This window comes from Zophobas morio, unplaced genomic scaffold, assembly GCF_036711695.1.
Source record: "Zophobas morio isolate AGI-343-1 ecotype UQ-CSIRO unplaced genomic scaffold, CSIRO_AGI_Zmor_V1 ptg000005l, whole genome shotgun sequence".
Classification (NCBI taxonomy): Eukaryota; Metazoa; Arthropoda; class Insecta; order Coleoptera; family Tenebrionidae; genus Zophobas; species Zophobas morio.
This window is the reverse complement of record NW_026972110.1, coordinates 6,519,768-6,532,691: the sequence shown is the minus strand read 5'-3', so window position 1 is coordinate 6,532,691 and position 12,924 is coordinate 6,519,768. Positions and strand designations below refer to the sequence as shown.

General features: G+C 34.3%; 1 protein-coding gene across 2 annotated transcripts in view; it reads right to left on the bottom strand.

Annotated features, from left to right (window-relative positions):
- Positions 1-109: 109 nt before the first annotated feature.
- Positions 110-12,924, bottom strand: part of LOC135122527 (probable ubiquitin carboxyl-terminal hydrolase FAF-X) — a 33,515-nt gene continuing 20,700 nt past the window's right edge. Inside the window, exons 9-17 of one of the 2 annotated variants that reach the window (XM_064046757.1) lie at positions 11,025-12,006; positions 6,636-7,016; positions 6,329-6,583; positions 5,949-6,275; positions 5,617-5,898; positions 5,283-5,562; positions 4,650-4,993; positions 4,308-4,590; positions 110-1,403 (exon numbers count right to left, since the gene is read on the bottom strand). In XM_064046757.1, coding sequence (XP_063902827.1) covers positions 692-1,403; positions 4,308-4,590; positions 4,650-4,993; positions 5,283-5,562; positions 5,617-5,898; positions 5,949-6,275; positions 6,329-6,583; positions 6,636-7,016; positions 11,025-12,006 — 3,846 coding nt within the window. In that variant the 3' untranslated portion in view covers positions 110-691. Of the gene's footprint in view, positions 1,404-4,307; positions 4,591-4,649; positions 4,994-5,282; positions 5,899-5,948; positions 6,276-6,328; positions 6,584-6,635; positions 7,017-11,024; positions 12,007-12,924 lie in introns of both variants that reach the window. The other variant, XM_064046756.1, reaches the window with a different exon arrangement.

The following is a 12,924-nucleotide window of genomic DNA, read 5'->3' as shown; positions in this document are numbered from 1 at the left end:
CATGAAAATAAATAGTTGCGTAAAATTAATTTTTGATTAGGATTAATAAAAAGTTAAATTTAGTTATGACTTTTAAAAAAGTATGAAACAAAAAATTATCACAAAAATAATGGTTATATTATTATTCACCATAATAAAAGCACAAAACTTCATTTTGCTAGTGGTATTTACATTGAATTTATGTTAGAGACAAACTGTTTACTAACTAGTCAAAAGCACTCGAATCATATGAACATCATTACTGTACCATACTTAAAATTAACAAATGGAGTTTGTAATTAAGCAGTCACGAACTGAATAACTGCTGACAAAACCGAGAAGAAATGAGGTCAGTAACAGTATTTAAATTTTTCGAGCAGCTTCATGTATTTCTTCAGTTGATAATAAAAAAGGGGACTGCTTGCGAAAAAGGAACGTAAGCAGAAATGCATTCCGGTCAATATAAAAATTCGAAAATGCGTCAGGTCAAGTTTATATACATACATATCACATGTCCCACTTTTAAATAAATAGACAAATATACATGTGGCTCTTGAAGCAGCATGGTACAAAGTTCACAAAGCTATGCAAAATGTTACGGCTTACACAATGAAATACATTAAAAAGGCAATCCAAATATTGAGAAAGTATAACGCGGTGAATTTTGTACCGTGCATAGTACTAAGTGAAGTGTAGCCTTATAAGACATTACCTAATACGTGTTAGGAGTGTGTTCGCAACTTTGTGTTATGTCGGGTAGATCAGGCTTGTTTTCTTCGTTTTGCGTTGACTCAACTACTTCTTCCTGAGATTCCTGTTCTTCGCTCACGTCTTCTTCTTCCCTTTCCAGATCGGGCATCAACTCTAGCGCCCTCTCTAGAGTCTTTCTGGCACTATTTGATCTCTCTAAGAAGTACCCGTTCGAGCTCTCGTTACTCTGAGCTGGCGGAGACCAAGTACTATACGCGTACTGAGTACTGGCCGGGTACTTCCTCTCCAGTTCGTCTTGTAGCCACGCAACTGAGGCCGTCCATGTCCTCCGTAGATCCGCCTGACTATTCAACATCAGCCTAGCGGCCTGACATTTGCTGAACAGGGCCACCATACATTTTATACACTGATAAGCCCTCTTTTGATAATGATTCTTGGCACGTACTATCGTCTCTAAAAGACCCTCTCGTTCGTCAGGAACACCTTTGATCGCGTTATGAATACGGTGAGTCTGCCACGAGTCTTCAATCAACAACACGGATAAAAGTATCTCGATGTGGTGACGAAGCTCTTGACAGTATGCAAAAGCTATTTGCCACAGGAGTTCCGACAAAACTGTTCGTGAGAAATGAGGGTTCTCCCAGGAACAAAACTGAAGTAATTTGATGGCATCGTCGGTTAAATTGGTGTCTTCAATTACTTTTTTGATGTAGCTAACACAAAATAACAAAATTATCATTATGCATAATCAGAAACTAACGTTTTTCACATCCCAAGATGGCTATTTAAAATGTGAGTATATTCAACATACCGATTACACACGACATACAAACGAACCTTTATACACATGACAGGTGTGCAAGTAATCTTTTGACAAATTTTAATGACTTTAAAGTTTCAAAATTGATACTCACATTTTATTTTTACCTTTAAGCGCAAGCTACTCCGTAGTTTATAGTACAAATGTGTTATTTACCAAATAAGTCTTTCAAAAGAGTGTTAACCCATGTCAGACTAGACCAGATCAGGGTATGTCATATCAGGTCAGATCAGCTTTCGACTTTATCAAGTAGCTTATGTAAGTAACACATGAGTCACACAAAATTTTATCTAACACCTCTTAATAACAGCTTAAAATGCAATTAAAATGTTTCAAATTTAACACTTTAAAATAGCAAATTTTAATTATTAAAAACTTGTGCAGAAGTCAAATCATGTGTAGTTATTATGGAGAATGAATAAAAAAAAGTAATCCCTCGCACCTGAAGTCAGACATCCAAACAAATCAATGTCGTAGAAAAAAAAATGTTGACGAGTATAGCATTCCAACTCACGCGCACAGAGCTCCAGTTGCTCAAATTTTACGCCTAAAAACATTCAACCACGCCCTATTTGTGTCGTGCGTGCGCGAGATATCGGTTACATGAAAAAGCTAAATCATAAACCATAGGTATAGGAGTATATTACATATTTTATAAAATTTAAAAATTATTTGCTAAGCAAAACGTTGACATGACGTCATCAGATTGTTGGTGCGAGGGATGAGAAAAATTCTAGTCAGCGTTTTAGTATCTGCACGATATTCCAAACATGCATTTAAAATTCAATACCAATCGATCCGGTAGTTTCAAAGATTATCTGCCTAATAAAAATCGACAGAACCGGTAGTCAGACAGACGGAACGGGAGATCTATTGTTTTGTACTCTAGGGGTCATGAAACGTAGAGAAAACAAAGGTAGCTAGTCGTCCAATGGACTCCATTACAATACTTCCTTGGCTTATACTCCAGAAATAAAAAAAAAATGGACAAAAATATTTCCCGAGGAGGTAAGAAAGAAACTCGTTAGATTACATGTCACTTCCAAAAAAATCGAAAAATAACTATGATAAAATTTTTTATTAATTTGAAAAATAGAAAAAATAGCAGCGTGTGTAGTGACGAAATTTAAAATCACAGACTTAACTTTTTAAGCTAGCATAGTATTACCGTAAAAGTATTAACTTCAACCGTGTCGGTATTTTCTACTTTACCCTTTTTTTTGTTTTTTTTTTTTGAAAATTTGTATTTTTTCAGCTTTGATTGTTAAATTTTTACCATTCTCTATTAAAATATATTTTTTCTGATTCTTTTTGGACACAAATATTATAATAGACCTTACATAACAGTGTTGCAAGCGAAATCATACTTTAGTTTGAACATTTTCGATCTTTTTCTAAAAAAAAAATTAGGTGGCCCGTTTTCGTGCGGGTAAGTGTATAATTAAATGTTGTGCTGACGTCATCAGTTTTTTTACTGGGGATAAATATCTCAATTTTGACACGTATAGTGTAGTACTAATAACAACAGTTCTGTGCATTCGGAATTTCGGAAAAACGAAGTAAGTATATTGTTTTTAATTGAATCAATAACATTAATTCCTTCTTTCACAAATCATTTTGTATAAACCATAGGTAGCAGTCTTTGTAAGTTAAAATGTAAAATTTTGTTGTACAATTTTGGATTTTTTTCAAAAACCTTACTGATTAAACATAGGGATGCATTAATCAATTATAGTAAATAAGTCTTTTTTTGCACATTTTAAATAGGATTTACTAAAAAAAAAATTGAGATGACGCAATCAAATTTTTGGTGGGGATGATCTAACAAATTTTGATTAGCGTTTCACCATTTAGATGATATTCTTCAAATACGTCTAAAATTTCACAACAATCAGTGCAGACAGATGACTACGAAATATTCTATGCTAACTACTTTCAAAGCATATGAGTACTGACATACATATTAAAATATGAAATAATAGTCTCCTACTTAAATGAAGCAACATAAAAAAAGGCAAAGTACAAAAATTTCTGAATGAAGCTTTTTTATATAATGAAACCAAACTATTTACTTGTTGTGATCTGATGAAATAACTAAACTGATAACTAACGATATCATAGATGAGGAGGATACTTGGAAGTTTCGACGTCCAACACAAAGATGAATGTATCAAGAATTTTGACAATTATTATTATTATCAGATTTTTAACAACCATTCTTGAACTTCACTGAAAATCTGTGCCCCTGAAACCAAGAAATATTTCACGCCGTAAATTTTTCCCATGTCATGATTAAAATATAGAAAAATCCACTAACCAACCATTCGAATCAACACTTTGTCTAAGATAATACAGAGGCTAATTTCAAGTTAATTTAGGTGTCGCTAAATTAACTGAAAATTTGCCCCTTACTTAGTTGGTGATACCTAAAGTTCAATCATATGCTGGATACAGTATGAGACTTTCTTCTGCAACTTTGCTGTAGCAAAAACAACTACTGATAATATCACAACAGTGAAATTTTACGCATAAGATACGGTTTCCAAAGGTAGCTAAGTAAATACATCAGATCATTCTTTTACTGCGATTTATGTTGATAATAATATTCGAGTCCGTTAGTCTGTGATCCTCCAAACACGGTTTACAACGTGAAATAACCTAAATCTATTTCTTTCTTTTTTAATAAAAATCTGAATCTTAATTATCAACTATAACCAAAATCAAAATAATATTTTTATTATTGAGACGTGTTAGATAAAATTCTTCTACTGCTAAGTTGTGACAGAAATTCACTCACCTAGAACGATTGTAGAGAATATCTGCAGCCTGGGGTGATATCGGCATGATATAATCTGGACACGAGGGATCCACGTACGGGTTAGGTAAAACAGGACCGCCAGTACTTGACTGGCATTTGGAGCTAACATCACAGCAACGTATTAGACATGAGACTAATTGATTTAATTTCCCTAATTCCGTATATTGGTATTTTATTGCGGGTCCTGGACCTTCGTCCAAAGCGACCAACATAAATGTGGCTGGAACACCCATCTTCAGCAGCTGAGCTTTTTCTTGTAAACCTGTATAAATGATTTTAAGCACATATAATACACTTTTGCTACGGTTTGATCAACATTACCTTGGCTGGCATACATATGGAAAACCGTACAATAATGCGGCAAGTGGCGTCCATGTTCGCTGACTTCTCTTTGAAGCAGTCCCAAAAGGGCCCACAATACGTGATCGCTTAAAGAAGCGTTAGGATCTGGATTATTTAATCCGGGTGGGCAAGGACAAGGCCCGTCGTTGATCGAGAAGTGTGCTAGTAAGACGATTATTTTTATAAAAGCAGACCTAACTTCGTTACTAGGACAGCTTAATAAATAATCGCAAAATCTATGCATGTGGTTGAATAACATGTTGTGGGCAAACCACGAACGAATTGCTGGCGAATATCGCAAGTGCATACATAGTACATCACACCTGGAAAATACAAAAAATAGTATATAACCTACCGTTTTTAAGATAACTGCTGTTTTAAACTAGACTACTAGACTAAATTACTGAAGACGAATACAGGCTAACGCCAAAGTAACAACTATATCTTTTGAATTTATATTGTTTTGAAATACTAATAACGAATAAGAAAACAACCTATTACGCTAGGATCTGCTAAAGTTTCTACATACTACCCTTTAAAATTCTGATTTGAAACGAAGTTTGAACACACCGTCAACGAAACTAGTTTAAAAAAATAATAATGGAAACTCACCACTCCATAGCGAGACCTCGTAGATTTTTCTTCGTATGCCACCCAGTATGAAAGAGAAAATTACTGACTAGTTGAACGCTAAGAAGAGTCTGTTGTTCGATCATGTCGTTAGATTGACCTGGACGAGGATTTGGCTGCGCACAACTAGTGGCTAATTTTCTTATAAACGAAAAATATTCTACAGAAAATTGACTCCTATGATGAAGAAATTTAATGTTTTGCTTTCGTATGCTATTTTCTATCGCAACGGGCATTTTTAAATGTGTTTCCTTTCTATCAGCTACAAAATCAACAACCAACATAGTATTCTCTAGAGAATTCGCGTTTGCATTACTGATTTTTAATTCATTCATAGCTTTTGACAAATCATTTTCTTCTACGTCGTGTCGCGTATAGAAAAGCATATATGCATTCCACCACCTTTTTTGTCTTCTATAAGTTGTTCTTTTCAACATAGGGTCAAACACTTCACCCATATAATCACCACCAAAACATTGCACTTTCATTTCGTCATCCTCGCTCATACGACACTCGGAGACGTCACCATCGTCGAATTTGTACCACCTCACTTCACCAGAAGGATCACGATGCCTAATGTATGAGTAATAATGACCACCTAAGGACGACTGATTAAAAAAAAAGAGTAACTACAGTCGGTGGAGTTACCTGAGGCTTGGCCTGAGTGTACAACTATACCAGACAGGCGATACTTAGTGCACGTATCGACTGCATTAGGATCTAAATCACAGTCTATTATTTCCCCTTCGATTTTAGCCAACCCCGAAACTGTGTACGGTTCCATATCTAGATCTCTAGGAAACTCAAAATAGTCATTAAACTTGATGGCACAAACTCTTTCAAAGTCATATTCAAATCTCTTCAACTGGATTCCTAATATCGGAGGTAATTTTTTAACACACAAGCGTTTAACAGTAACTACTTTTTTCGCGCACTTCTCACAATAATAGGCGTCGGCACCTTCCAATAATTCACCTAAACATCAACAGACCTTAGTTCTGTATTAATTGCTTCAATTTTGACCCTACCTTTGACGTACTGCTCCATCGAATCTTGCAGGCTGCTGTGATTTCGAATATCTACACTAATAACACTGAAAGGTTCCTCTTTTGAATAGCGATGCGGGCAACCCTTACAAATTTTTTGATCTGAGTAGGAGCCGCCCAAGATTTTGGACATAATTTGTTCGTGACCTAGCGTTTTTAATGCTTCATCTAGACTTTCTATAAGCGACATGAAAAATTCTACAGCATCCTGTTGTTCCCGCAGATTAACTGGCTCACCTGAAATGTAAAATGCACCAATGATACGACATCGACAAGTCGACGTAGCAACCTTGAAGTTTAAAATGTCTCCAAAGTCCCCTAGGCACATAATATTGAAGGCGTGAACAGGCCAAGTGACCGAATATAGCTTGTACCTGCTTGAGAATACCAACGTTGTAGTCTTTTCGATTATCATCGTAACAGTTGCGGTCGTCGGTACAGTCGGCGTCCAATTCCAAACGCTCCTCGCCGGTGAAATCTTCGTTCGGATCGGTGGCGGCACCTTCAGCTGCCAAAATGCCTTCTCGGATACTCTCGACCATGTACAACTGTTGCAACACTGAATTCATGTAACACGTAGCACCGGCATTCTTCAAGCCCACAAAACCTTGGACTGGACGAGGCCCGATCGCGGGCAAATAATCCCATTCTATTATTGCTGTTTCAGGGTCTAAATAAAAACAATGGGGCTACAGTTAATATTTATTGTTAAGAAGAATAATTAAAATTTAGTGGTAACGTCTTATTAATTTTATGCAAGGCATGCATATAACTATGGGGATTTTGAATAAAAAGTATTTTTTTTTACAGTTGTATGTAAGTTTTGAGGTAGTTTATCCAACTGTTTTACGAGACAAAAATTCAACACTATTAACAAGTGATGCTCACCAGTTACTATAATGCAATTAACTATGGATGATACTCCTAATATTGTGATTCATAAGCAGTGAACGGCGAGGCGGTTTTAATTTAAAGGTGCGTACAAATTTGTTTGAAGTCTGTTCAAGGTCGAGCTTTTGCATACACATACACAAGTATTCGCTTCAAGATTTTCTTCGATAAAACGTATTCTTTTCGGAGTTAAGAAATCTTTCAATTTAGAAAACGAATGCTTTACGTCACAACTGGTTATGAGAGCGTAATGAAAAAAAGTCGCAAATTCTCATTCATATTTTGTTCTTATGTTTGGCTCTGTTATGTAATCGCAAAATTGGTGCAAAATATTTAAATCGGGATTTCTAGTAAAACAGATTGTACTTTCATTTTTAACTTCTTTCCACATTCATCTGGAAGACTTTTTAGTAGAGACACAGTGCTTTGAAGTTTTAATAAAGCATCATGCAACTTTAAAGTTTCAAATTAAACTAACTCATTTAGACCCGGTTTACAGAAGCTCAATTAAATAAATATTCGACTGCAATTAAATTTATAGCATGGCGTTAAAGTCCACGTGACCGACTCTACGTCAATCAGACATCGCTGAACGCCTCGTTAAGTGGACGATTAACTTAATCTTAGTTGAAATATTGTATAAACTGGCCCTTATGCTAACAAAAATTGGGCAACATTTACTGTTTTATTTATTTCAGAAAATCAATTAATCTTATACCAATTTTCCTTATAACTTCACACTTTTTTATTGAAAATCTTATTTTTGTATAAATTACTTAATAATCACATAGACTGTAGTTCACTGTTGTCAAAGTTAAACTTTCATGTACCGAGAGTTAACTGTAGATACGCTGTAACACTATATTGTCCTAGACCTCGAACAAACATTGGCAGAAGAGCTCCAGTATATTTATTTTGTCATTACTTAAATATGGTTGAAACTTCTAGTGATTCGTGTGATATTTACTGCAGCTCTTTGTCGGAGTTGCGTTCACATGTGCGTCGTCGATTTCAAGTGTGTATGTAGATAGTGAGATGTGCTCTATAATTTCTCTATTGTTTTATTTTTTATTTTCTATTAGAAGGTAAAAAATGGTGGGATACATATTTTGTTTGTTTTTCTATTGTACTATCTCTATAATTGATAGTTTATTTATTGAATGTAATTTACTTTACTTTAATTTTCTTTTTATTTGGTATGGTAAACGTGATTTTTATTTTTATTTTTTGGTATATATTACTATTTTTGTTTTCTTTTATTTTTATTTTGTTTCATTGGAAATTGTCCAGTAAGTGGAATATTTGTTCTGTTGGACAATAAATTATATTATTATTATTATTATTAAAAAGTGGCCGCCAAGTTGCCTAGGTATTATATAGAATACCTAATTATACACATTGTCGGTACCATATATATCTGGTGTTCCAAAAATGATGGAAAAGCTAGATGGTACGTTGTTAAGAGGGCTCTGAAAAACTCAAAAAAAAAAATCCTTGCGCCAAAGAGTTGAAAATATTGAACGTCAAAATTGAAGAATCAACTTCGTAATTCTAATTTGTTTTCGTTTTAATAAATTGAATTTGTAATAAGACAGTTAAATAAATAGTTTAAAATAATTTAATAATAATTTGTTAGGCCACGATTCAGTCTTTTTTTTGACAGAGACCATTTGTGGCAATTTTTATGGGAATTTTAGACTGTCAATGAAATTCACATTAAAACTATCAGACGTAATTCTAGTATGTTTTAATCCCAAGTCACTTCTTCAACTTTGAAATTTAATATTTTCAAAAATTTGGTCAGCGATTTTTTTAAGCATTTTATCGAGCTTTCGTAATAACATACCATCGAGACTTATCCGTCATTTTTGGAACACCCTATATATTGATTATATTCGTAACTTCATGAACTACAAATACTGACTGTCACAGATTTTGTTCACAAGAAAGTGGCTCGCTTATTGTTTTGTATAACATTAACTCATGGCAAATGCCAAGTTTGATAATACCGGGTGGCTATTAATGATTGAAGCAAGATTTTGAGTTGGCAATTCTAAATTCTTGACAGCAATGTTAGGAATATTAGCATGTCAGTTAACAGTTGCCTATTTTGACACGAGCACGCCTAAGAACTAATAAGGAGATAGTAGCTACTGAATTGGCGCCCAAAATTTCAATTTTATATCAGGTATTCCATCGGAAAATTTAAAATATGTTGCCAAACTGACAAAAAAAAAATCACAAACATTAATAATAATCACTCGGCATCATCGTATTTGTGGTTGCGTCTTGGATTTTTTAGGAGTGGAGCTTCTCGTGAATATCCCTGTATTTTTGAGATGGTGTCTATGATTTTTTTCTGGGAACGAACATGTTAATTTTGACATCCACAGCAAAACACTTATAATAACGTTCACAGAATATTAAAGAAATTAGGAGACCATTTTCTAAAATAAGTTATATGTTGAGGTTTATATTTACGTGATGATGAACAAATGCAATTTAATTAATGTTTTTTTATTTCCTCAATTAATGCCAATGTTCTAGGAAAATTTCGAAGGAGTCTGCTTTGTAATCAATGAGAAAAAATACCAAGCGTGATGGTCTAAATTTATTTCTTTATAATCCAGATATTACTCGAAATACGGATAAAGAGGCATTACTATACTGTACACCTGAAGGCTAAGTTTACTTAACAATATTTCAAGATAACCAATTTTTGGCGAGGTGGTTACATACACTGTATTTTTTTTTCCAAACTAATCGTCTACTAAATAGATACACTTGTCGTCAAATTTTATATGTATGATAGGAATATTGTGTAGATGGTAAAGCGCCAACAAGTTTTGTCTTATCATCCCCTCCACGACGTCATGTCGAATATTTACAATTGTAAATTTTATTTAGATTTTATAAAATAACGTACTACTTGTGGTTTATGAATCCGTTTTGAGTTTTTACCCTAAACATCCAGATTTTTTTAAAAAACCAAATTTGTATAACATTTTGCAATTTAATTTTGAAACTGCAAAACTGAATGCTCTGAAATCTTGCAAACATTTCAAGGTTATCGTAACCATGATAAATCGTTAGTCAAAATTTATCCTCTCCTAAAAATTGATGACGTTATCTCAAAATTTGCAAAATATTCTACAGCCTATACTTGTGGTTTATCAATGCAATTACATTTATTAGAATTACTTATACAGGGTGACTCAAAAAATCAATGAATGAAGCAATCTATTTTATTGATCAAATCACGAGAGGCTAACCCAATTTTCTCAAAAACTTGAGTATACAGTACAGTTGTATTATTTGTATTATTTGTATTAAACTGCACCGATTCAAATTGATGTACGTGTCTTTGTTCAGATGTTGATGACAGCATCACACAATTTTGTTATGAAAAAATTCACTTGCAATATATAACATGCTTCTTCACCTATACTTTAACAATCACACATATCTTTATTTTAACTTATAGAGTTTATCATAAAAAAACGGTAAAATTTAATTTTATAATTTTTCGAAAAATCTGTACATATTTGTGCGCCTGTTTTTCAGGGGCAAATCATAAAGTTCGACCAATTTTTTGAGTGTGCATTAAGAAATTACGGTATTTTGCTTGTACCATACCAACATTGCTGGCGAAGTGCATAAATATTTTTGTTAAAATTCCGTGTCATGGGTGTATTTAACACTTCAGTTTTATGGAATAATAAATTAACATATTTACCCCGTTCTTTTAAATTTAGAACAAAATAATAATAATCTGATAGTGACATACCTGAATAAAACATTTCTGTTAGCATGTTGACCAACTGCTTGAAGTTTTGAACACAATTCAAACACAGCGAGATGAGAAGATTGAAAGCTGCAGCTTGTGTCTGTGGAGTATCGCATATGGGTATCGCCGGATCTTCACCCAATTGTCCCGTCTTGTTCAACTGCAACATTAATTTGCTGGCAGGAAAAAGAAAATCCTCGAGCAGCTCTTTAATGAAACTTCCTGTATCGGCACTTCCCAGTTCACACTTTTGTTCTGGAGTGAGAAAATGAAGTAACTCTTTTGTTAAACTTAAATGTCCTTCAATCAAAACTTCGTTTTTGTCTCTTGCTTTTCGCAACCAAGCAACTTCTTTGGTTAATAAAGCGTCTGCATTCGGTAAAGGACAACCCGTCAAATAAGCAACGTTCACTAACTGACTCAACAACTGGAAAAGTTCGTGCGACGTATTTGCGTTTTCCAACACTAATGTGTCCAACAACGAAAACAACAAAGGCGTAATCAACTGAAGAGCCAAACGACTCGATGCACCACACGTACATATAATTATCAGCTGTTCTGCTGCGGCGATTCGAACGGCACAGCTGGGATTTAACAAAACTAAATCCGTTATAAAGTAAGGCCACCTTTTATCATGATAAAGATGTTCTAGACTACTAGAGTTCAAGACTAGAGCAATGCTGAGCAGTTCAAGAGCTTCTTTACACAGAAGTATTTCGTTGGTGTGTAATTCTAGAGGTACGTTACGTTTCTTTGGATCGGCAAGGGAATGCAGGACTTCAGGAGAGGCATTCAGTGCGTTTAAATTATCACTGCTTGCTGCCCATACCAGCCTTAATAACGCCAGTGTGGTATTTAGGTCCGGAAGTTCCCAGTTTAAGGCCTGACTGAAAAGGGCTTGAGCCTGGCCTGTACTTCCCGTCTCAGCAACCATCAACTGCGAGAGACCCTGAGATAATTTCAGCGACACCTGACGCAATATCTGAAAAGAAGAAATCAATTATAAATGTTTTTAGACATTAATAGTAGATATTTACTTTTATTAACTTTATATTAATATTTAAATAAAGAAATGAATAACGAAATATATATTTAATAAAAAATGACACTGATACATATATTTTTAACACAAAATGACAGTAAACTTTCTAATAAAATCATATACTTGTAAAAAAAATGTATGTATGTATTTAAAACAAGTAATTTGCTTAAATTATAAACAGCAAAGTAATAAATATTGTTAGTGTGTACTTTTAATGCGTACAAAAAAAGTAGCTGCATTTCGATACGTGTTTTTGGAGAAATGCATTAAAGAAACCATTGAGTATGCCCTAAAATTTTATTTATGTACGAACAATCTTTCACGAAGAATTGATCAACTACTACAGCTACTTTTGGAAACATTGGCCTAAAAAAATTGTATAGGTGGAGAGGTGAACGTAAAATTACTATGTTCATTTCTGATAAGCCAAGATTTTCAGGAAAGGCAATACATTATGACAATACACAAGCACTAGGGCTCCCCTGACACATCTTGATGAAATGCCGCGCGCCAATTAGATAGATGCTTTCATATCTTGAATTAAGTGGTGTCGGCGCTTCTAGCGGCCATACCTGTTCCGCCCCCTTCACCCGCAAGGGTGGGCCAGAGAAACCTCCTCTTTTAATGCAGGGTATTTAGGACCACCAGGTATATTTGTATATATTCATATATTCATTCACTTACTACTCACTCAACATACAACTTTCGGAACTCACTCTACATTAATTCACTCAACATTCGTCTTTTATGACTTACCATATATCAATAAACACATTTTTGTATCTACTGTTCGCTATTTTCTATTCATATCTACAAATTCAACTTCGAGCCGGATCAGCGACAGAAAAACTACAGAGA